Source organism: Rattus norvegicus, chromosome 18, assembly GCF_036323735.1.
Source record: "Rattus norvegicus strain BN/NHsdMcwi chromosome 18, GRCr8, whole genome shotgun sequence".
Taxonomy (NCBI): Eukaryota; Metazoa; Chordata; class Mammalia; order Rodentia; family Muridae; genus Rattus; species Rattus norvegicus.
The window spans coordinates 57,252,550-57,278,428 of record NC_086036.1 but is presented as its reverse complement, the minus strand read 5'-3'; the positions used below and the strand labels follow the sequence as shown (position 1 = coordinate 57,278,428).

General features: G+C 45.3%; 1 protein-coding gene across 11 annotated transcripts in view; it reads left to right on the top strand.

Moving 5' to 3' along the window:
* The first annotated feature begins 7,144 nt into the window (after positions 1–7,144).
* Arhgef37 (Rho guanine nucleotide exchange factor 37) overlaps positions 7,145–25,879 on the top strand; it is a 65,664-nt gene continuing 46,929 nt past the window's right edge. For 3 of the 11 annotated variants that reach the window (XR_010059573.1, XR_010059572.1, XR_010059574.1), the window contains exons 1-3: positions 7,355–7,513; positions 23,158–23,354; positions 24,583–24,706. Coding sequence is in view for 4 of the 11 variants with exons in the window: in XM_006254811.5 (XP_006254873.1) it covers positions 23,169–23,354; positions 24,583–24,706 (310 nt within the window). In the remaining 7 variants the exon portion in view is untranslated. Of the gene's footprint in view, positions 7,281–7,354; positions 7,581–19,782; positions 19,952–23,157; positions 23,355–24,582; positions 24,707–24,730; positions 25,344–25,382 lie in introns of those variants that run through there. The other 8 variants (XM_039096832.2, XM_063277355.1, XM_039096828.2 and 5 more) reach the window with 7 other exon arrangements.

Below are 25,879 nucleotides of genomic sequence, written 5' to 3'. Positions count from 1 at the left end.
TTAGCCTTTGTTTATGGGTCTATTTTTCTTTGTTCTGTTTTCTTTTTGATATGCTGTCTTCCCTGACTGAGTTGGAACTCACTTTATAGACCAAGGTATGCTTGACCTTACAGCAAGCAATTCTCTTATACCTGCCTTCTAAGTGTCGTGATTGCAGGTCTGTGCCAGCACTCCTGGCTTCTTTGTTTCTCTGAATTAACATTTTTGAAGATGATAGGCCAGTTATTTTGTGAGATGGCCTTTGATCTGCATTTATGTTATGGTTCCACATAAGTATATCCAGGTTATACATCTGGAGCAAGAGCCTGTTAGTGGCAAGGCTGTGTCCTTTCCTTTGTATCCTGTGGGTGTCACATGCTGCCAAGACATCTCAGTGATGGTGAGATTAAATTTTGGTTAAGGTGGTGCAGGCGGTTATTCCACTGCAAAGACATCACTTTGCTTTTGTGACTCATGAGTGGGTATGGTAATCCCCCTGCCCCACCTCCACACCCTCCGGAAGTGTGAGCCCTCAGTACGGAGGATTAAGTGTAGAGCCTTGTATGCTTCAGGTACACATTTGACCACTGTGCTTTTTAATTTTTACTTTGAAACAGGGTCTCACTCACTTGCTCAAGCTGACTTTGTTTATTTTATGTTTTTGCTTTTTTTTTTTTTTTTGACAGGGTTTCTCTGTGTAATCCTGGCTGTCCTGGAATTCGCTTTGTAGACCAGGCTGGCCTCAAACTCAGAGCTCTGTCTGCCTCTGCTGAGATTAAAAGGCGAGTACCACCACGCCAGGCCTAGGCTGGCCTTGAACTCACTCTGTAGCCTAGGCAGGCCTTGAATTAGTCCTCTTTTTTGCCTCAGCCTTTCAAGTGACTGAGATTAAGGCCTCTACCATCATCCCCAGCTCGGCAAGATATTTTGACCCCAATTCATATCAAACTTTCACTATAACAACAACCTTTAAGGAGTTTTCTAACAGACTATTCATGTATATTAGTCTGTAAGGAACAGTTTCCCAGTCTTCATTTATTTCTTCATTCATCCTGTTATTTATATCAGTATGGGCTTGTGGATTATTATTGCTAAAAATGCTTATTTTTATTTGCATGTATGTGTGCTTGTCTGTGTGAGTGTATGCCACGTGTGTGAGACTTCTAAGGACTGACGGTGGTGTTAGAGCTGCTGGAGCGAGACTTACAGGCCATTGTAAAAGGCCTGACAGGGTTACTGAGAATGGAAGAGCAGCAAGAGCTCTTATCTACTGAGCCATCTTGTCAGGCCCTAGATGATTGATGGTGGTGGTGATGATGATGATATTTGATTTATCATTCCTTGGTGATACTTACTTTGATAAATTAACTTAGAATTAGCAAGGAAACCCTTGCAAGTTAACTCTCTTACCGTTTTGACTATTATATTCTTCCACACCCCACTTCTCACCCCTGAAATAGAGCTCTGTGTAACAGCCCTGGCTGTCCTGGAACTTGCTTTGTAGATCAGGATGGCCTCTGACTCACGGAGACCCACCCACCAACTACTGGGATTAAAGGTGTGTGCCACCACCAGCAGGCAGTGGGGATTTTCTTAATTACTGTTTGTTGTAGGAGGACCCAGTCCACTGTGGGTAGTACCATTCCTAGGCAGATGGGCCTAGGCTATAAAGGAAAGGAAGAAGCAATTTAGCAAGCAGAGCTCTTCCATGGCCTCTGTTTCAGTTCCAGTCTCCAGATCCCTGCCTTGAGTTCCTGCCATGGAAGGTCAAAATGAAAATCCCCCTGTCCCAACTTGGTTTTGGCCACTGTTCTATTGCAGGAACAGGACAACAAACTAAAGCAAGCTGTTTTAGGCTTACCAGCCCCTTCTTCCAAGAGAGTCGTGGCTCCTTTAATGAGGAATGCTACTTAGAAGCCAAGATCTGGGGGTTGGGGATTTAGCTCAGTGGTAGAGCGCTTGCCTAGCAAGGGCAAGGCCCTGGGTTCGGTCCCCAGCTCAGGAAAAAAAAAAAAAAGTCAAGATCTGGGTGCTAAGTGTGCTCAACGTTCCTGGTTTGTCTCTTCTTCAATGTGTATACTTCTAGTTCCAGTGTCCTGTTTTTTTGTTTTGCTTTGTTTTTTTTTTGTCTTAACAGGCAGAAATTTGGTTCCTCTTCATCTCTAAGTTATCTTTCATCATTGGCCCAATGATTAAAAGTCCAGAGGGTAGCCTCAGAAACCTGCTTATTAGAATTTAGTATTAACGTTTTAAAAGATTCATTCGCTTTATTTGATGTGGGTGAGTGTTCTGCCTGTATGTGAGTTTGTAGACCATGTGCATGCCTGGTGCCTGAGGACATCGGGTGCCCTGGAACTGGAGTTACAGATGGCTGTGACTATGTGGGTGCTGGGTCCTCTGAAAGCACAGCCAGTGTTCTTAATCTTTGAAGCCTCTTCTCCAGCCCCTCAAATTGAATTCTTTATGTAAAATAAATAAGAATATCAACCTTACCATTAACATGTGCTTTTGTCATGAGTGAAATGATAGGAAGTTTGTACTATTAAATTTTATATCATCAATTTTTTGGCTGCGGGTATAGTGTGACCAGCAATCTCCTGTTCCTACTGCTGTGCCTTCCTTCCCAGGACAGTGTGTACCTCCTGGAACTAGAAACCAGAATAAACCCTCCCTCCTTCCCTCCTTCCTTCCCTCTTTCCTTTCCTCCTTCCTTCCCTCCTTCCTTCCCTCCTTCCTTCCCTCTTTCCTTTCCTCCTTCCTTCCCTCCTTCCTTCCCTCTTTCCTTTCCTCCTTCCTTCCCTCCTTCCTTCCCTCCCTCCTTCCCTCCTTTCCTTTCTTCCTCCTTCTTTTTAAAAGAAAATGTATACCAAAGACTTGCTTTAAAATTTCTTTATGATGTGTTAATAGGTGTTCAGTTTTGTAACACTTTTTTATATATCTATATTTGTGGGATTTTAGGAGAAAAGGGTCATAAATGGAAAAGGCTTGAGAAGCCCTGCTCAGGGAGATGTCAGGCTTTTGTGGCACATGCTTTTAATCAAGTCACTCTAGAGACAAAAGGAGTCTGATCTCTATCAGTCCAAGGTTAGCCTGGTCTCTCTAAGGAGTTCCAGCCCAAAGGCCCAAAGAGAACAAAGACTGACCTCCACTAACCTGGAAATAACTGTATCAGGAGATGGCTTGGACCACAAGTTTTACCGCTTTCCCAAGTCCCAAGTCTACTAGCATCCACCGAAGACTTCGTTCTCATGGCATTTCCACAATTTCCTGAACCAAACTGTTGAAATTCATCTTTCTTCCTCACTCCCCACCTTTGTCCGGATTGTGTCTGTACATAACCTCTATTGGTTGTCACCATCTGGAGAATCTTGACTAATACAAACTTCTTTCAGGTCATTGATAAACGTTTTCTCCTTAGAAACACTTTCACAAATGTGATACTTGGGCTTGGTAATTTGACAGGATTCCCAGTCACCTAGGAGACACATCTCTAGGCATGTCTGTGAGAGTATTTCTGAAGATGATTAATTGACAGGGGAAGACCCACCTCCATGTGGCTGGCACCTCACAAGGTGTGGTCCAGATATAAGGAAGCTGAAGGGACTTCTGAGACAGCCAGCTTTTTCGGACAGGACCAATCCAGGACACACACACACACACACACACACACACACACACACACACACACACACACACACACTCCTGATGATGATGTTTGAGGAGGCTATGGATCCTTTAGGAGGTGAAGCCTTGTCCGAGGCTGGAGAGTTACTGGGAACTTTGAGGCCTTAAAGCCTGGCCCCACTCACACTTTGGTTACTGAGTGCAAGAGTAATATAACCAATCATCTTCCTGTTCTGCCCCTCACCTTCCCTGCCTGTTGCCATGTCTTTCCCACCCTCATGAACCATATCTCTCCTAAAAAGTAAGCCAAAAAGAACCCTTTCTCCCATAAGTTACTTTTGTCAGGATATATATATATATATTTTTAAAGATTTATTTATTTTATGTATAAGAGTACACTGTAGCTGTCTTCAGACACACCAGAAGAGGGCACCAGATCCCATTACGGATGATTGGTTGCTGGGAGTTGAACTCAGGACCTCTGCAAGAGCAGTCAGAGCTCTTAACCACTGAGCCGTCTCACTCGCCCTTGCCAGGATATTTTAATCATACCAATTAGTAAGTAGTTAAGACAACATGAAACCAACACTTGTTTTTATTAGAGGGCAAATGGATCCCAAGAACACTGATCTCCTCTATGGATCAATCCACTGATGAATTCATAGACGAATGGGTTTATCAGGAACAGAGGCTAGTTGGAGGGTTAGATCTCTGTTCACTCTCATTCTCTCTCCTTTTCCCTCTCTCTTCTGATTTCTTGGGGGTGAGAAGCTTTCTTTTATCATGAACTTCCTCCATGACATTTCTGCCTTGCCACAGACCTAACAACAATGCACCTGTACAGTCATTGACTTAAACCTATGAGACCATAAACAAATAAAATTTCTTCTCCTAAGCTATTTTGTCACAGCAACAAAAATACACTGTTCATCTTAGACTATGATGAGAAAGAGACAGAGACAGATAGGTAGGTAGACAGACAGACAGACAGATAGAGGTAAAGGGAAGCAGGCAATTCATAAAAGTGTTCAGTCAACTGTAGTGAGTTACAGTGAAGATATCAGTCAATACTTGTTCGGAGGATGACAGCTGGGTCAACTCTGAGCCTCCATCACCAGACCCAGAGCCCACTGCCAGTGTTAGAGCAGAAGTATCTTTCCTGTGGTGTGGTTTCTTCATGGATCTGATCATCTAGCCCAGTGGTTCTCAACCTTCCTGATGCTGCAACCATTTAATATAGTTCCTCGTGTTGTGGTGACCCCAACCATAAAACTATTTCATTGCTACTTCATAACTGTAATTTTGGTACTGTATGAGTCACAATGTAAATATCAGATATAGAGGATATCTGATATGTGTCCACAGGTTGAAGATCACTATCTAGCTCCCTTTGATGCCTGCCCATGTTTCTAGCTTGGTTCTTCACTCTTTCCTTTTGTCCCTTTTGTTTAAGATTTATTAGGATTTTAAGATTTAACACACACACACACACACACACACACACACACACACACACACACCTGCCTGTATGCCTGTGAGCCATGCGTGTGCAGTTACCTGTGGAGGCCAGAAGAAGGTAGCAGACCCACCTGCAGCTGGAGTTGCCACTATAAGCTGCCCACAGTGGTGTGGGTGCTAGAGATTAAACTCAGGTCCTCTGGAAGAGTAGCATGCACTTTTAACTGCTGAGCCATTAGTTCTCTTCTAACTCTCGGTTAGTTCTCTAACTGTTGGCTCGGCGAGCCCCCTACGATCTCCCAATGCATTCTGCTGGTGCTTCAGTTAACCAGTACCAGTTTTTGTTACTGCTGAAGACCCTAGCATGCACAGTTAGTCCATCACCTCTAGATAGATTTAATCCCAAGGAGTTCGATCTTGCAGCTTATAGTATGTATCTCTAAATGGTTTGTAGAAGAAAGCAGACTGAGCAAATAAAACCCTGGGGAGAGGGCAAGTAAACAACATTCCTGTACAGTCTCTGCTTCAGTTCCTGCCTCCAGCTTCCTACCCTGCTTCAGTTCCTGCCTTGACTTCCTTTGAGAGCTGGCTGTGATTTTGATACCCACTGCAGTCCTCCCCCTAGGTTAATTTTGTAATTGGTTTGGGAGTTCTATCTGGGTTCCTCTGAAGTCTTGTATACCTCAGGAAAAAGGAGAAATGGCAGAGAAAGGGGTAACTGTCTTTTGATTCCCAAAATATCTGCTGCCCCATTTCAAATCATAACTCTCTCTCTCTCTCTCTCTCTCTCTCTCTCTCTCTCTCTCTCTCTCTCTCTCTCTCTGACTTTCACAGTTCTTAATTCGTAGTCTCTTACCCACCCACTTAACAAACACTAATTCAGGGCTAACGGTGTCTTTGGCAGTATGCCAGGTACTAAAGCAAGCCAAAGATCAACGAGAAATAATCCCGAGAATACGCTTTTTGAATTTTAAATGAGACAAATAAATGTAGTTTTGTTTTGTTTGGTTTTTGAGACAGGAATTTACTGTTTAGCTCTGGCTAAACTCACAGAGATCCGCCTGCCTCTCCCTCTCAAGAGTGCTGAGATCCGTGCCACCACTCTGTGGGACAAATGTAACTTTTAGGTAGGTAAATTTTAAAGATCGGCGACTATTGAGGAAAGAAGTAGAGGTGAATCGTTTTTCTCTCTGGGTTGGCTGTCACTGGGGCAAGGTGATATTCACTTTTTTTTAAAGTTCAAGAAATCATTACTAAAAAACAAAAACAAAAATCTGGACCAGGCGTAGTGTGCACACTTTAAATCCCAGCACTTGAGGGAAGAGGCAGGTAGATTTTTGTGTGTCTGACACCAGCCTAGTCTATATAGTGAGTTCCAGGTCAGCTCTGGTTCTATAGTGAGACCCTGTCTTTAGATAAATTGGAGGGTAGAGCTGGTAAGTGCTGTCCCTATAAACAAGCTTAGGTAACTGATAAGGAACACTGTGGGCTTCGCTGTATTTTGCTCTTCCAACTGTGGGTTCAGTGTCCAAGGCTAACAGGGACCCTAGCTGTGGAATTAACTTCTGATTCTTCAGTACCCAGAGGTCACCCCTGCTCACTGTAATAATACGAAATAAAACACCAGCACTTTCTCATCCCAGAAGAAACTGCTCGAAGCTTTGTCTAAGATCACGTGCACAGACCCTTGGAGCAAGAACCCTTAGTGCTTCCCAGGTTTAATTCCTCAGCTGGTTAGTTTCTGTGGACTTGACACAAGCAAGGGTCTGTTGAGAAAATGCCTGCTTCAGACTGGTCTCTAGGCAAGTCTGTGGGGGCATGTTCTTAATTAATGATCGCTGTGGGGAGGTCCAGCCCACTCTGGATGATGACACCCCTGAAGCCCCTGGTTTGTAGAAGAAAGCAGGCTCAGCAAAATAAAACCCTGGGGAGAAGGCAAGTAAACAACATTCCTGTACAGTCTCTGCTTCAGTTCCTGCCTCCAGCTTCCTACCCTGCTTCAGTTCCTGCCTTGACTTCCTTTGAGAGCTGGCTGTGATTTTGATACCCACTGCAGTCCTCTCCTTATGTTGCTTCTGGTCATGTGTTAATCGCAGCAACGGAAAGTAAGTTAAGACACTGCCCTGGAGTTTTCTGGTTGCAGTACAGAAGAAACCCATTGCCAGCAGGAGAGCCCACTAGCCGACCTGTGGCCCTGGTTTTGGGGTGAAGTCGGGCAGGTGAGTTGGCAGGTGTGGCGCTGCCCCGCCCCGGACCAGCGGAGGCGCGGTCTGGGAACGCCCTCGACTGCTGGGTGACTCAGGGAGCGCGCGCCGAAAACAACCTAGGCTTAGAGTGGCAACTGACAAAGGCGGGGGCGCGCTCTGCGCGTGCACAGCAGACAGAGGAGCTGCACTCGCAGCCGGAGCCCAGCGGGTGCGAGTGACACCGGAGGGCATCCGGCGCGTGCGCGGTGAGTCCAGCCTGGCGACAGGATGTCGCCAGGAGGGTTGCGGGGAAACAGCTGCTGGACAGATGAGGTGCGCGAGGTTGGGGGTCGGGGGTAAGCAGAGAGGCAGGGTGTGGCCGGATCCCAGGCCCCACAGTGCTGGATCTCTACCCTGTTAGGAGCTGGAGTCACCAGATTCAAATGGCTCCCCCCGATCCTATTTCTGGGTGGGAGGAAGGTCCAGGAAAGTAAGCTGGGCTAGAGCAAATGATAACTGTTCTGTTTCTTACCTCGCTGCCTGGTAGGCGGCTTTTAATAAAGCATTCATTAAAACAAAGGGAAGATTCAAAGGACGGTAAAGAGCCTTGGCTAAGAAACTGAGTAGACCGGTCAAGACCTAGGAAGAAAGGGTCAGAAATTCAAGACGAACTGAAGGGAGAATTGACCCGGTAGTAAAGTGGTATCAGAACTTGGGTCCAGAAAGCAGAACCGTGGCTCCTGCGTGCTGGCAAGTTGGAGGTGGCGCGGTGCACCCTTAGCACAGGTGCTAGTTCTTAGTCCTCTGGAGGTCAGTGGTCCTGCAAAGAAGCTGTCCACTGCCAATCCCGGCAGAATCTCTGAGAACAGTTTGTTCCTGGGGAATGGGTGGGTAAAAAGAGAGAGACACACAGAGGGACAGAAAGACAGAGACAGACAGACAGTGGAGAAGTAGGCAGCCTCCTGACCTTCTATATGATCTGGGAAGCCCAATTTGCCCTTTTCCAGGCCCTGTACTTTGCCCTCCTGTTTGTTTTGAGGGTAAAGCTTGGTACCTGGCACACAGCAGACGCTCAACAGAAGGGTTGATGCCGATTATCTGATCAAACACTGCTGTGCCAGTTAGGAACGGCCTGGAAGGAACTAGGCTGTGTACAAAGTAACCTAAAATGAAAACTTGAAAAAGTGTGTATGTGAGTGGAGCTGGGGAGATCGTGAACGGGGCAAAGCCCAAAGGCATGAGGAATTGGATCCCCAACACCCACTTAAAAGGCTGGTCTTGCTGGGGAGTTTGTAACTCCAGCCCAGGGAGTGGGGACAGGCAGAGATAAAAGGATCCCTGAGGCTTGCTGGCCAGCTACTCTAGCCAAATAGGTGAGCTGCAGGGTCAGTAAGAGATTGCCAATAAATAAATAGGGTGGAGAGAGGCTGATCCCACTGGGATCTCTGGCCTCCACACTCATGCACCACCCCAAAGACAAAAATGTACACATGAAAGTATAATAAAGCCAATGATATCGTGACTAGCAAAACCCAGCTCGTACTGTGGTGAGAGCACCTTAAATAAGGGTGCAGCAAGGTACTACATGCACTATTTTTAAGATACTTGTTTTTATTTTGATCACGTGTATGTGTGTGCCTGTTTGTAGGTATGTGCTTGTGAGCGCAGGAACTCTCTGAGGTCAGATGCCTTCCAATCCCCATGGAGCTGGAGTTACAAGTGGCTGTGAGCTGAGTGACATTGGCAAAGGGAACTAAACTCAGGTCCTCTGGAAGGGCCGCGGGCATTCTTAATCACTGAGCCCTCTCTCCAGCCCCTCAGTTCACTATAAGTCAAAAGTAAAAATGGAAACTCGCAGATACTCTAACGAAGGTGGGCCCTAGGTGTCCCCCTTGCCTCTTTCGAATGGAGCCAGAACCTTACAGAGTGTTTTGGAAGGAGAGGAGAGGACATGACCTGGGACCTGGCAGCACCATTCTTGCCCAGCCACATGGCCTCATTGAATTTGTGCCAGGGCCCAGGATTCGCCAACAGCTGGCTCGCATCTCTCTTGATCAGCAGAGTACTGCAGCAAACAGTGCCTTGGTTGATTCTGCTCCAGCTCAAATCAATGGCTTCTTATTTAACTCTGGAGAGGGGGTGTGTGTCCGAGTGCTGTCACCCAAGCAGCATGGCATTCACCAAGCCTGACAGTCCACAGCCTGGTGCTTGTTTATTGACAGGCTGAACAACTTTAGATCTGTGGATCAGCAATTGTGAAGACACAGACTGGGCAGACCCACTGCTCTATAAAAAGACCTGCTTTTTTTTTTTTTTTTAAATACTGTATGGTTTCCTTTCTCTACCCCTTTCAACCTTCCAAGTAGAGCTAGGGAAGTCTGGCTAAGGGTAAATAGCTGTCCTTTAATTTGGGTTAAGACATGTACCACCTGTCTGACCATGTGTTTATAAAGAGAAGACACACACACACACACACACACACACACACACACACACACAGACAGACACAGATATGTCTTTGTTCTATTTCACTTCTGTATCACTCTTAACTCATGGAGGTTTTTTTTGTTTTTGTTTTTGTTTTTGTTTTTGTTTTTGTTTTTTTTCAGCATGGTAACTCTCTTTTTCTGGCTTTATGCTATGATTTTTGTTCCACACTTGTTTGGTTTGGTTTTATTATTTTGTGTATATGGATGTCCAGCCTGCCTCTCTGTGTGTCTGTGTACCCTGTGTGTGCAGTGCTCCCCCAAATCAGAAGAGAATACTATTTTGAACTGACCTGTGGGTTCTGGGGACTAAATCCAGGTCCTCTGGAACCGCCCCCCTCCCCAGTTGTTTCTAACATTTTGAATTTTCTTTTCTTTCCTTTTCCTTTTTTTTTTTAAAGATTTATTTGTTTTATGTATATGAGTACACTGTGCCTGTCTTCAGGCACACCAGAAGAGGGCATCGGACCCCATTACAGATGGTTGTGAGCCACCATGTGGTTGCTGGGATTTGAACTCAGGACCTCTGGAAGAGCAGTCAGTGCTCTTAACCACTGAGCCATCTCTCCAGCCCTTTCTTTCCTTTTCTTTTTTCTTTTTTTTTTTTTTTTTCAAGACATGGTCTCACTGTGTAGCTCTCACTATCCTGGAACTCACTATGTAGACCAGGCTGGACTCAAACTTACAGAGATCTGCAAGCCTCTGCCTCCTGAGTGCTGGGATTAAGGCATGCATCACAACAGTGGGCTTTAATGATCAGTTTAGACCTTTTAGACTTCAAACTTTAGCTCTCCATAGAGGACCATTTATGGCAAACATACTTCCTATTTTAGCAAGAGTTCCTTCCTTACTTGGTAACAGTTGCTCACTAGCCCCCATAATTGCCCAAGACCCACTTACCTACATCCCAGAACAGACTTTTTGAGGAACAATTTATAGAACCCTTACATCAAAAACTCCTAGACATTTGTTAAATGCTTCAGGCCAGCCCTTTGAAGCAGAACTTTTCGAGGGGAGTTCTGTGCTTAGTTTGTATGTGTCTCTTGTGATTCACATACCCCGTGGTTACCCTCGTGCCACGGGGTGGTGATTAGTGTGAAGGACTATGCCCTCTTCTTCACACCCTTCTCTGTTGTTACTTGGTTCTGTAATGAGCAAGAGCCTTTTTCCTAACTTACGAGCATTAAAGATGTTGTTCCAGAAAATATATCGGTGGCAAATAAGATCTGGAAAGTGTGCCCAAGGTTATTAGCCCCAGAGAAACAAGAAAGACTGATGACTGTGTCAGTGTTGACCAGGAGGCAGAGCAGATCCAGCTCACACTGCGGGGGGGTCGGGGGTGGGGGGACACACATCAAACCAAAGACTGCTTTACAAAGAACTTGACATTTCCTTATAAGTTAAGGAATCCTACCATGTGACCCAAACATTCCATTACTACTAAGTCTGGCCCTATGGCAACAGAGGAACCAGTTAGGTGACAGGTTGTTTATCTGGTATGTTGATACTCATAGTGTCCATACAAACATAAAACACAGACACCCACGACATACATATATCCACAGCAGCATATGTGTAGCCATAACAGAATATTACGCAGCTATAGAGTGATGAGATATTACTACAATGCTATTGCCTGGTTAGAGCTCAAAATAATTTTTCTGAAAGAAAAAGGCAGCCCTAGAGAGTGCATAGCATCTAGTCCGTTTCATATAAAATTCAAGGGGAATTGGCCTTGAAAGTTTGCTGACCTCAACCTTTTTGGTGTCTTCCAAGAAGACTCAAAGACTTGTGTAAGGGCCTATTAGTCTCAGTGTCATTGGCAATTTAACCATGGTTCTTTGTATTTGTCTGTACCATTTATTCAGGTTATTAACTGAGCACATGTTATGTGCTAACTTAAGAGCAGACAGCAAATTAATATGTTAGTGAAAAGAATAAGAAATGTGCCTTAGTGAAAGTTTATGCTTTGTTGAATGAACCACCTAATAATTAAACAAATAAGTAAATTTGTTATTGAGAACAGGGGTGATTCTTTGGAAAGGGCATTGGAGTCAAGGAAGACTGGTCTAGGTGTTTTGGTTTTGTTTGTTTTGTTTTTTTCAGGATAAGAGTTTCTCTGTGTGGCCCTGGCTGTCCAGAAACTCACTCTGTAGACAGGTACCACCACCACCACCACCACCACCCAGCTCTGACTTTAGTTATTAATTACTTATTATAAGGCATCATAATCTCAGGAGTGAGCATGTCTTAGACGACAATACTGCTTATTTTTTTTAAAAAAATATTTATTTGTGTGTGTGTGTGTGTGTGTGTGTGTGTGTGTGTGTGTGTGTGTATCTGCCTGCACCTGCATGCAAATGCTGTGGTCGGTGTGTGGAGGTCAGAGATAACTTCTGTGGAGGTCAAGATAACTTGTTTCCGCCTCAGCACTGTTCAGCCTCCAAGTTGGCTGCCCTGGGAGCTTTCAGGTGATTCTCTTGTCTCCACCGCCACCTCAGTTTAAGAGTGCTGGAATTATGGACTATGTGGCTTCTGGGAATTGATCACAGGGCATCAAGCTTGCAAAGGGGAGCATGTCCCCATTCCCTCTTCTGTCCTTGATGTAGAGGAGTAAGGTGATCAAATCTCATGCTTTTCTATTCTGTAGACAGATATTTTTCTTCTTCTGGGGTTGGCATCAAACTTAGGGCTTTGCACAGGCTAAGCATAAAACCTACCCTTGAGCATACAGCCCAACCCTCATTCCCTTCTTAAGATTTTATTAGACATATACCTATTTTTTTAAAAATTTATTTAGTTTTTTTTTTGTATGAAATGTTGCCTGGATGTATGTCTGCCTAATACCCAAGGAGGCAAGAGAGATTATTTATCCCCTGGGACTTGAGTGACAGATAGCTGTGAGCTGCCCTGCGGGTGCTGGGAATTGAACCTGAGTCCTCTGGAAGAGCAATCAGTGTCCTTAACCACTTATCCATCTCTCCAGTCCCTATTAAAGATATTTCTCAAAGATGAGTCCACATTTTCATGTTTTAAAGGCCATGGCATTCTGCTGCCATGATTCCAGTCAGGAGTCTGTCATACTCTTTCAGGAAGAGGGTGGAGTGTGAACTTAGGTGGTCTTTGAGGTAGGAAACACTGGAGCGATTACTGGACATAAGTAAACAACAGAGCTCAGGTGGTGGTACACGCCTTTAATCCCAGCACTCAGCAGGCAGAGGCAGATAGATGAATCTGAATTCGAGGCCATCCTGGTCTACTACAGAGAGAATTCCAGAACAGCTGGCACTACATAGTGAGAGCCTGTCTTAAAAAACAAACAGGTTTTAAAAAATCTTGTTCATAATATCACATGTGTATACATTGTATCTTGATCATATACACACCTAACTCCGCCTTCCACTCTCTCTAGACTCCCACATCCCCTTCTTACCTTCATGTCTCCCTATGTTTTCATATTCCATGATATTCAGTTATTTCTGTCTGCATGTATATGGGTGTGGAAACATCTGCCAGAGCATGGGCAACCAACCAGTAGCCACACCCCTGGGAAAAACACGCCCCTCCCCAGGCAACAACTGCCAATAATTCTTCAGCGGAGGGCGGGGCCTCATGATCCCCTCCCCCACCCGGGATGGAATGTTGACCATCTTGATCTTCTGCAGGGAATCCACAGCTGCCGTGGGTCTGTGAATGCAACAGGCATATCAGGTCGAGAGGAAACATCTCACAGCGTTCCTCCCACTCCTTCAGCTCTTACTCTCTTTCCACCCTTTCGTCTGCCATGTTCCCTGATCCCTGCAGAGGAGATAAAGCAGAGTGTGATACAGATGACCCATTTTAGGGCTCAGCTGTCACTCATCCTCAGCTGAACCAGTTAGGACTCTGCATTAACTTTGGCCCGCATTCATGCATGGGTGTAAACGCAAATACCCAGAAGGCAGTTTGACAAGGTGTCAGTTTAACAAAACAAATACTTTTTGTAGGTTCCCCACTACAGCTTATGACCTTCCTAGCTGCCCACCGGCTTTTGGCCAGGATGACAGTGCCAGGCATTAGTTCCTATGCGGCAGGCCTCAAACGCCATCTGAGATCAGATAGTTATTCACTAACAGTAATGCTACTGCTGTTCCGGTGGGTGCATCCCACCTGGCAATCATTATCAATTTTAGTACACACGATTGCCTCGCAATGCCCTTTTCCACAGCCTCCATAACCACATCTTTCTTTCTTGTTCATAAGGGTGCCCTGAGAGAATCACAAGACCTTGCTGGACCAGATTGCTGGGCTACGTAGGCTACAGCATTCCTTTGATCTACTGATGCAGTTGACTGCCAGTAAGAGAATGAGGATAGCCTGGCATGACCTGCTTTTTTCTTTTTTTTTTTTTAATTTAAATTAGCCAGTGCTGACTCCCAGTGACCTGTTTCCTTTCAAGGGCTAAAGCACCATCTGTCTTAATCAAGTGGCAGAAATCCAATGCAAAGTGCCGTAAGCCAAGATGGACGCAGAGAAAAAAAATGTATTAGCTCTTATGAAAATGAAACCGGAAAGGAATCAGTCTCCATTATGACTGGATTGAGTTACATCCCAACCTGCTCTCCTTCCCAATCTCTCAGGTCTATTTTTGAGACAATAGCAGCTTATGGCTCGTTCGTAGTTTTTATTATCAATGATGGTGATGATGACGATTAGCACTCTAGTCTTGATGAGCTGTTTCGATTCTCTGTTTACTTGGATTTGATTGGTTGTGACAAAATCAGGCAGCAAGCATTCGTAGATAACTTTCTGTCCACCTGGTTAATAACACCACTAGCTGTCTTGGTCAGGGTTTTATTGCTGTGAACAGACACCACGACCAAGGCAACTCTTTTTTTTTTTTTTTTTTTTTTTTGAGCTGGGGACCGAACCCAGGGCCTTGCGCTTGCTAGGCAAGCACTCTACCACTGAGCTAAATCCCCAACCCCAACAAAGGCAACTCTTACAAGGACAACGTTTAACTGGGGCTGGCTTACAGGTTCAGAGGTTCAGTCCATTATCATCAAGACAGGAACATGGCAGCATCCAGGCAAGCATGGTGCAGGAGGAGAATTTTTATCTGAAGTCTGCTAGCAGAATACTGACTTCCAGGCAGCTAAGATGAGGGTTTTTTTTTTTTAAGATTTATTTATTTATTTTGTATATGAGTACACTGTAGCTGTCTTCAGACACACAAGAAGAAGGCATCAGATTCCACATCAGATTCCACTACAGATGATCATGAGCCACCATGTGGTTGCTGGGATTTGAACTCAGGACCTCTGGAAGAGCAGTCAGTGCTCTTAACCTCTGAGCCATCTCTCCAGCCCAAGATGAGGGTCTTAAAGCCCACACCCATAGTAACACATCTACTCCAACAAGGCCACACCCACTCCAACAAGGCCACACCCACTCCAACATGGCCACACCTACTCCAACATAGCCACACCTTCTACTAGTGCCACTCCCTGGGCCAAGCACATACAAACCATCACACTGGCTTTGCAGTTTAACAAAAAATAGTAATAAAAACCAGCTGAGAGCTTATGTTCCGGGCACTCCGTTAGACAATCTCTTGTGAAGTCCTAGAAGGATGGTTGCTAAACGTGCTGGGAAGGTTGGTAAATTGACCGCAGAATCAAAATATCAAGTCGGCAGCTGGGCATGGTGGAGCATGCCTGTAGTCCTCATCCTTGGGAGGCAGAGACAGAAGGATCAAGGCTAAGTGTGGCCCTCTGAGAGCTGGAGCTAGCCTTGGCAATATGAGACCCTGACTCAAGAGCCTACAAAAACAATTGGAAATCAGGTTTCCTTGGCTTCAGGCCTGGACTCCAAATGACTTCATATAGTTCCTTCATAGTTCCTCCTACAGTTATCCTTAGGACCAAAGACAGAGCAGAGCCATCAAGTAGTACGCCAGCTTTATATTGTTTCTGAGCATGAATATTTTTTCCTCTTCTTGAAAATAGATTTTTCCCCCTCGCATAATGTATCTTGGTTATGGTTTCCCCTCTGACTACTCCTCCCAGTTCCTGCCCACATCACATCCAGATCCACTCCCTTCTTATCTCTCATGAAAAAACAAACAGGCTTATAAGGGATGATAATAAAATATTCTGTAATAAAATAAAATATAATAGGGAAAGTTACATTAGAATAGGACAAAGCAAGCAAGCAAGCAAGCAAGCAAACAAACAAACAAACAGAAGGAAAAGATCCCAAGAAAAGGCACAGGAAAGTCCACACACTCAGGAATCCCATGAAAAGACTAATCTGGAAGCTATAATGTAGGCACAAGGACCTGTAGGGCTTTTGGCCCTCGACTGCTAGGCACTGAGCAGGAATCTTAAGAATACGGTTAGTAGGGCTGGAGAGATGGTTCAGTGGTTAGAGCACTGACTACTCTTCTAGAGGTCCTGAGTTCAAATCCCAGCAACCACATGGTGGCTCACAACCATCTGTAATGAGATCTGATGCCCTCTTCTGGTGTTTCTAAAGACAGCTACAGTGTACTTATGCATAATAAATGAATCTTTAAAAAAAAAAGAATATGGTTTGTAGTGGATTGATAATGGACTGAACCTCTGAACCTGCAAGCCAACCCCAATTAAATGGTGTCCTTATAAGAGTTGCCTTGGTCATGGTGTTTGTTCACAGCAATAAAACCCTGACCCAGACAGCTAGTGTTCTCATTGAGAGATGGCTCAACAGGCAAAGTCACTAGCTTTGCAGACTTCATGGCCTGAGTTTGATCCTCAGAACCCATTCAAAAAACTAGAATGGCACCATCCATAATACCAGTAGGTAGAAGACAGGAGAATCTCTGGGCGCTAGCCTGATGTAGGAGGCCGGCATCAAACAACAAAGAGCCCCTACCTCAAACAAGATGAAGTTGACCTCTGACCTCTCTACATGTGTGTGCCTGTATACATAAGACACACACACACACACACACACACACACACACACACTTGGTAATAAGTAGGGGCTGGCTTACAAGGTGATTCATATAAAAATTTCAATCTCAGACCCTTCTGAGTTTGAGAGCTGGAAGCTCTTTGTATAGGAATGTTTCTTCTGACCGCTACAGTGGTCTTGTCGACCACACCCTTCAGTCCCCCTGCCTCCCCCACAGCCACTATTGTTTCTATAGGTGTTCCCTCCCTTTATTCCTCAGGAGGGTCTTTTACTGTCATGGCTCCGACCTTCATCTTGGACAGCCCTCCATGAACCATCCCGCAATCTCAGACTCTAGGTCTCATGCTTTTTTCTTTTCTCCCGAGTTAGAGAGCCCTCTGGGCTGGAGAGATGGTACAGTGTGTTAAGAGACTCAACACCAAGCTTGATGGCCTGGGTTCCATCTCCAGGATCCATGTGGTGAGAAGGAGAGAACCAACTCCTCCATACACATGCACTTGCCAAGGGAAACAAATGTAATACATAAATGATGAATGAGTGAATAAGTTGGAGTCATTTCTGAACTTCCCTGGGTAGATGGCTGAGGATACTTACTTTCCCTGCTTGCAGTCCCTGTCTTTCTCCCCCTGCCCCAATCCTTATCTCCATCTCTGTCTCTCCCAAGGATCTATCTAGTAACCCAGGCTGCTCTCGAACCCAAGATCCTTCTGCTTCCAGCCCCCAAGTGCTGGAATTCTAGGCACATACCAGCACGTTCTTTGTTGAATGCATGTGTAGGAATGTTCAAGTCCTGCTGCCCCAGAGAAGAGAGAATCAACCCCGTTTTCTGCAGTTCAGAAGAAGCATTAGCTTGCTGTAGAAGCATAGATACACCATTGACAGTTTCCCTTTCTCATCAAGGATGCACCAGGAAGAGTCTAAGTGGCATGCCTATGCGTGTGTGTGCGAGTGTGTGTGTTACCAGGAACTGGGCACTGAGTTCAGAGCCTGGCGAATGTTATGCACTTTACCACTGACCTACGCCCGTGGTCCCTGATTTTGTTTCCTAGTTTTGTTTGTTTGGTTCGGTTTTGAGATAGGGTTTGTCTGTGGAGTCCTGGCTTTCCTTGAACTCACTCTGTGGGCTGGGATTTGAACTCAGGACCTCTGGAAGAGCAATGAGTGCTCTTAACCACTGAGCCATCTCTCCAGGCCCAAGATGTTCTAAAGAATGAGCCTGCTTTAGACAACAATGTGTTTCTATGCTCATCAGGCATCCTACTTGCCTTGAAGAAAGGGTGAGGCTGCTCCTTATCAGATAAAGCAGACAAGGGATAGGAGAAAGGGCCCTCAGCTCAGTCTTCCCAGCTGTGCATATGCTGAGACTGTTGCAAAGATAACAGAGAACTAAAGTTACATGATATTTTGTTTGCTTTACATTTTTTGTAGGACTTGGGAATTGAACTCAGGTCATCAAGTCTTGGCGGCAAGCTCCTTTATCCACTGAGAGCCATGTTGGCCTCCCTCCCTCTACTCATCTAATGGCTATATCTTGCTTAACTACTGCACAACCCAAGCCAGGAAATAGGTACCAACCACTATACTACATGTATGTGGTTATTCCACAGCATTTCATCATGTGATGGATTGTGTACATCCATGTCTACATCCATGTCTACATACAGACTGTCCCACCACTGCAGGGTGCTCCCTTATGATTGTTTCTATAATGTAGCTCCATTCGCTTGCTTTCCTACCCTGTCCCTAGCCAGACAGTCACGATCGGTCCTCTGTCTGTGATCTCATATGTCATTAGGTAGAATTACCGAGTACTACGTTGTTTATAACACAGTCATTTTCCTTGAGAGCCCAACCAAGCCAAGGCCACGTGTCAATAGTTTGTGTTCATTTCTGATTGTTCTGTGGTACCGATGGGCCAGTTTGTTCAGTCATTCAGCCGTAAAGGGCACGTTTATTGTCTTCTATGAGTATTCGCATGTGGTTTTCTGTATGGACCTACATTTGCTTTCTCTGGGTTAGATGCTTAGGTGTCTAGGAGGGCGATTAAGCACATGTCTCATTGGAAAGAAACTGAAAAATTGTTTTCCAGAGTACTCTACCTAGGAGGAGCTGGAGCCATGGGGGAAAGGCAGATGAAGGGTACTTTGGTGGAATGTTCTAGATCTTGACTCCATCAGTGTCAGCAGACTAGTAATTGTAGCATATGTAGTTTTGCAGCTGACCGTGTGAGAACCTGCTTCAAAGGCCCGTGTAGCTTCTCTGGGCATTTTAAAAATTATATGTATGTATTGTGTGCATGTGTAGGTTAGAGGACACTTTCTAAGTGTTGTTGGCTCCCTTCTTTTACCATGTGTGTCCCGGGAATGGGATTCCTGTCTTCAGACTTGGTGACAAATCCCTTTACCCTCTGAGCCACCTCACTGGCCCTCTTAGTTCTTAACACTGCATATGAGTTTGAGCTACAGACCCAGCCCATACATTATTATTAACAACAATAATAAATAAAATTGGAAAATCCCATTTTCCTCAGTTAATTTTTCAGTTTACCTCACAGTTATAAAAATATAACTTGGGCGGACGAGCTGGCTCAGTGGGTAAAAGACATTTGTCCCCAGGCCTGACAACTTCAACGCTTTTTCCTTGGGAGATTTGATATTTGAATCTTCTGAAATTGCCAGTAGATCAACAGGAGAAGAGTACCGCAGGTATATTTGGTCATAATTCTAACCTGACTCGGAGGCCCGGGGCTGGGAAACTGTCTGACTTTGACAAGCATGTCGCGATATTACTGGGAAGAAAGAAGCATGAGACGCTAAGTACACACCAAATGGGGAGCCCCAGTAGGTCTGTCTGTTCAGATATCAGCCCTTTGTTCACAATATTTCTTCCTCCAGAATGAGACAAGATTCTTTTATCTTTTCTGCACAAAAAAATTGTCGTAAAATATCTATTATTTTTTTGGTTTCATTGGTTGACTGGTTTCTTAGTTTTCTATGAGTCGTCTGTGTAAATGTTCCCAATTAGATACCAGATTCTGTGCTATTTCAACAAATCCGTTCTCAAGATATTTTCTAGCTTTCTGATGCTCTCTAGTCCTAATTGTTTTCCGTTAGGGTGAGGCCAGCTGTCAGCTTGAGTGTCCCCTCCCCGGCTTCCCATGAGGATTTATTCCGTGGGTACCTCACCAGTGTGTCAATCATCATTCTCCAACATCTTTCTTGATGTATCCCAGGCTGATCCTTTCCCCTGATTCACCACTCCACTAATGGAGCGTATTTCCTGGTAAGTTCTCAGGTGGCTGAGATTGGCCACGACCATTTCCTTGTCCGCTCCACTGTGGGACACAGTGGCACCAGCTCACTCACCCCTGCTCTGATTTAGTTCTCTGGAGGTTTCTCTTATGCTTTTGACAGCCCTGCTCTGGAGTTAAAAGTTACACCCGTTCTGGCTTCTCTGAGTGTTTCATAGTAGAAAGATTTTTTTTTCAGGTCATCTTGTTCATATGATGGCCTTATTTATACAGTTTTAACATTTAGAGACAACGAGTAGGTGGGAGTTTCAGAGTTGAGAAGGGTGAGGACGACAAATGGGCTTAGGGAAGAAGAATGCTGCAGGCGGAGCCTGGGAAGGGCGCAGCAAGTGCAGAAGAAGCACAGGGGTGGAGAGAGAAGCACCGCCTTCTTCTCTCTGGCTGGCTTCTGTCTGGGGGCTGAGTGAGTGAGTGAGACTGAGCAGGAAAGAACACTGATGCTGTGGGCGGCAGGGGATGAGTGCCATGACCATAGCTTGTTTCAGAGACTTAAACTGGAAGCACATCTAGGATAAATGGGAGTGGATGGCAGGGTTGGAGAGAGGTCTCAACTCAGAAACATGATTCTGGAACCTTTGAAAATCACCTGGCAAAACTGGGCATGGTGGTGCTTACCTTTGATCCCACCGCTCAGGAGACAGAGGCAGCGGATCTCTGAGGTTGAGGCCAGCCTGGTCTATGTGGTGAGTTCCAGGATAGCCAGAGCTGTACAGAGACCCTGTCTCAAATAAATAAATAAATAAATAAATAAATAAATAAATAAATAAATAGTCAAACAAACAAATAAGTAAAACAAAAGGAGAAAAAAGAAAGAAAATCACGGGCTGGAGGGATGGCTCAGTGGTTAAGAGCACCCAACTGCTCTTTCAGAGGTCATGAGTTCAATTCCCAGCAACCACATGGTGGCTCACAACCATCTGTAAAGAGATCCGATGCCCTCTTCTGGTGTATCTGAGGACAGCTACAGTGTACTTGTATATAATAAATAAATAAATCTAAAAAAAAAAAAAAAAAAAGAAAGAAAGAAAATCACCTGTCCCTAGGCTCTATGTCATGACTGAGGATGGAAGCCAGGAACTGTGGGGACATGGGGAGAAAAGAGGAGAGGACTTAGCTGAGCCAAATAAAGAAATCTGGGTCAATGACTATGCCACCCCTGGGTATTCACCAACAAAATTCCAAGTCAGCACCTCCTAGAGCCACTGCACATCAGAGTTTAATGTAGCACTTTTCACAGTAGCTAAGCTATGGCGACAACCTGGTGGCCACCAGCCAGGGGATGGCCAGACTCTGATACAGTAGGATTTCTTTTTGGCCATGAGAAAGAATGGAGTTGTGCCATCTATAGGAAAACAGATGCACTGGGACTATCATGGTAAGCATGTCACAGGAAGACACTATCACAGGTCTTCACTCACGTGTGGACTTAGGTTTTGGGAAGGGTTGCTGTTCATGGGGAGGAGATGTGATCAGAATACATGTCTATATCTACATGGGCGTGGCCATGTGAACCCAGCATAAAGTATTTTTTAAAGATATATATGTGTATATATATGTGTGTGTGTGTGTGTGTATGTATGTATGTATGTATGTATGTGTGTATGTACATGGTCTCTGTCTTCAGACACACCAGAAAATGTCATCAGACCCACATTACAGATGACTGTGAGGCACCATGTGGTTGCTGGGAATTGAACTCAGGACCTCTGGAAGAGCAGTCAGTGCTCTTAACCGCTGAGCCATCTCTCCAGCCCCCAGCATAAAGTATTTTTAAAATGAATGAATCAATGCCTGAATGACTCTGGATCAAACTTTGGAAAAAAAATAAGAGCTATTTTAGGAAAGCACATCGAATCCTGGGAAATAAATTTCTTTGCATTATTATTATTTTTATTGATTATTTGGGAGTCTTACATCATGTACCCCAATCATGCTTACCTCCCAGTTTTCCCATGTCTGTCCCCCTATCCCATGACATACCCACCCCCAAAAAAAAAGAAGGGAAAAAAGAAAGAAAAAAAGGTCCATTTTATGCTGTCTACATACTCACTGGAGCATGCTCACGTTCCTAGTGGCCACCGCCCTGCCCCCAACGGAGGATGATTCTTTCTTTGTTCTCTGCCTGCATCCTCTCCAGAAATCATCAACTTAGGAAAGACCTGTGGTGGCTGGAGAGGGGCAGGGACAGCTCTTCCATACTCATTGGCATTATCATGACTTCAGGCATCTGCTTAGAACATCCTCGTGGGTTTCGGTGGTAACACAGGCCACAGGTATCAACATGACCCTTGGTCATATCAGGACCACCAACTCACTCCTGGCCCTCAATGGCTGCAGAGACCAGGAGCCTCAAACATGGCCTTAGGTGGCTACAGATGCCACTCACATCAGGATCCCCCTCCAATCCCCTAGGGAGCATAGCCTGAAGACATTACCAAGGCATCAGGCAGTGGCAGTGAGCCCACATGGATCTCAGGCTTCATCCTGCCTGGGGCAGCAGCATGGACTGCAGACACTAACTTGGCCTTCGGTGGCATCAAGGACTGTGGTGGTCCTTCGAGAAGGTTGGATCTAGAAAGTGAACTTTCCCTCATCCTGGGCCTCCATCATTGCCCAGAGCTAGGGGGATCCTATGACTGGGAAGCAGGTCTAGGGGCTACGTCTGTATCTGCTTAATAACCAGGCTGTTGTATACCATCCTGCCAACCCTACTGGGCAATGACAGCTTGTTAACCTCAGTGTTCTCTCTCTCTCTCTCTCTCTCTCTCTCTCTCTCTCTCTCTCACACACACACACACACACACACACACACATACACTTGTCACTGCCAATCACTTTTTCCATTCTGCCTCTCTCCATAGCGCATGCTACAGTTTTTCTGTCTTTTCCCCATCTCCATCATTGTAGTGGCACCAGCCGACCAGTGCCTCAAGGCAGGGCAGCCGTTTGGAAATGAATTTCCAACGTCAGCAACAACCTGAGCTGTTGTTTGTCCTCTCGTATTGTTCAGATGCCAACCGTTCACGGACTCTGTTTGATAAACAAGCAGTTGACTCTGTCTGCAGTGAGTGACATTTTAGGCCACTTCAAGTTAGGGACATCATTTCCCAGGAGATGTAATGAGAAGACCCCACCTCACAATTGAATTGAGATGGTTTGTTTTTTTTTTTTCCCCCAGAACCTGTGGACATGGCTGACTTTGAAACAGATGAGGCCTCTTCCAAGTCAGAGAGCCCTGAGCAGGAAGGCCAGGGTTCTGAGGACAAATCTCTGCTCCATCAGAGGCTGGCCATCAGAGAGCTCATCGACACAGAAGTCTCCTACTTGCACACACTCCGACTCTGTACCTCTGACATCAGAGGCCACCTACAGCAGGTACTCATGGGGCCCCACAACCTGTCTTTATAGGAGCAGGTGTGGGCTGCCTCTTAGACCTCTCGTCACAGCTGTAAGCTGCAGGTCTTTTTTTCATCATGGCCTTGAATGACTTGGGTGTGTCCAACTGGTAGCCTATTAGCCATAGAGGCTGAGGATAGCTATGAACTTAGCCTGACATAAAACAGTAAACTTACGATGCTGACTGTACTTCCTGAGGTCCTGAGTTCAAATACCAGTCACCACATGGTGGCTCACAACCACCTGTAAAGGGATCTGATGGCCTCTTCTGGTGTGTCTGAAGACAGCTACAGTGTACTCGTATAAATAAAAATAAATTTAAAAAAATCAGTAAACTTACTTAAAATACTATGAAAGTTCTCATTGTTGTCTTCTTTTGTAACTCAGTTTTGCAAGGTTATGTTTTGAAGATTTATTTATTTATTTTTAACTTTAAAAATGTATCTATCTATCTAATTATCTAATTTAAGGCATTGGTATTTTGCCTGCATGTATATCTGTGTGAGGGTGTTGGAACTTCTGGACCTGGAGTTACAGAGTTGCGAGCTGCCTTGTGGGTACTGGGAATTGAACCTAGATCCTCTGGAAGAACCACCAGTGCTCTTAAACCACTGAGCCATCGCTCTAGCCCCTTGAAGATTTATTTTTATGTGTATGAGTTTTTGCTGGTATATGTGTGTGTACCTGTGAGATTCCCAGGAGCCAGAGTTACAGACAGTTGTGAGCTACCATGGTGGGTGCTGGGAGCCTGGGTTCTCTGCAAGAGCAGCAAGTGTGCGTTAAACAAGCTATTGGATAGGCAAGGAAGGAGAAGGGGCAGGCTGAAAAACCTTCAGGTCCACCTCCATCAACCCACTTCCTCCAGCGAGGCTTACCTCTTAAAGGTTCCATAGCCTTTCCAAATAATGCTACCAGCTGGGGAAGATTTCACATTCAAATCTCAACGCTAACCCCTTGCCCATCCCCAAACTAGCCCCATCCCCGGCCTTAAGCTTTCCTTCCATGCTGGACATGCTGGACTTGATGTCTCTTTTTCTTGTTAAGCAATACTGGGAACTAACTTAAAATATTCCCAAATCTTTTCCAACATTACATTGGGCAGCTGGTCTTCCCAAGAGTGAGAGGACTCCAGATAGCATGAATAGCCAGATCTGCTCCTGATAGTCCCCTACCAGACACCCAGTCTCTGCATTTCTGTTGCTTGCAGCTGCCGCCAGGAGATCTGGACATACTGTTCTCAAACATCGATGACATCATCCAAGTGAGCAGCAGATTCCTTCACGGGCTGCAGGAGACAGCCTGCAAGGAAGAGAAACAAGCACACTTGATTGGTAAGCAAAAGACCCATGTACTCACCGGCTTGCTTGCCCCGAGCTCTGTCCTCAGCCTGTGCTTACTGTAGAACTGGCTCCAGAGCTCCAAGGAAAATCAGCAAAGGGGAAGTCTGGGCATGTCAGAGGCAGCAGGGCACTCATTAGTGTCTGATCCCTGTGATCCCATTCACATCTTCCTCGAGACGAAGCGTTTTACACATGTACCTGGGAGATGTTGAAACCACAGTGCTTCCTAGTTTAGTCTCAACATGGTACTGATTTTTTTTTATTTTTTATATGTATGAATATTTTGCCTGCATGCATGTCTCTGGACCTTGTGAGTGCCTCGTGCCTGCAGAGGCCAGAAACAGGCATTGAATCTCCTGGAATTGGATGGTTGTGAGCTCTCATGTGGGTGTTGGGATTTGAACCCAGTTCTCTGGAAGAGCAGTTAGTGCTCTTAACTGCTGAGCCATCTCTCCAGCCTCTATTTTTCTTTTTTAATTAATAGGTTTCATTTTTTAGTGCACTGTTAAGTTTATAGAAAAATGACCATGGTACCAAGAGTCAGAATTATCTCAAACCTTGTTTTTTTTTTTTTTTTGGTTCTTTTTTTCGGAGCTGGGGACCGAACCCAGGGCCTTGCACTTCCTAGGTAAGCGCTCTAGCACTGAGCTAAATCCCCAGCCCCTCAAACCTTGTTTTTAATGCAGCAGTCTTCTTTGTTTCTTATCCCTACAGTGCCACCCCAACTCCTTTACTTTTACCACCCTGTTCCACCTGCTCCCCTCTAAGTAACCGGTTTCATATTGGAAGACACAGAACACTTTAGGAAACCACTTGGGGTCTGTTTCATCTTCTCTGTGTGTTCTAGCTTTACTGTAGCTGCTCTTGAAATTAAGCTGACATGAGACCCCAGCTCAAACCACTCTCTCCCACTGCCTGGCTGCACCCCATTTAGGCTAATGCCCCGGGGCAACTTGGCTTTAGTATCCCATTTGATTCTGCCCCTGTGTGCCTGGCACACTCTGTTCCAGACAAACCAAGGTCTGTGGCTGTCCTCAGGCCAGGGTCACCTGACTCAGGGGCCTTGTCATTGCCTTGAGAGCCACCCCTCCCCCCAGCTTTCTGGGGCTGGCTATTTCTGGTCTCTGGCAGATGGTCACATTATCTGTAAAACCTTCCTCAAAC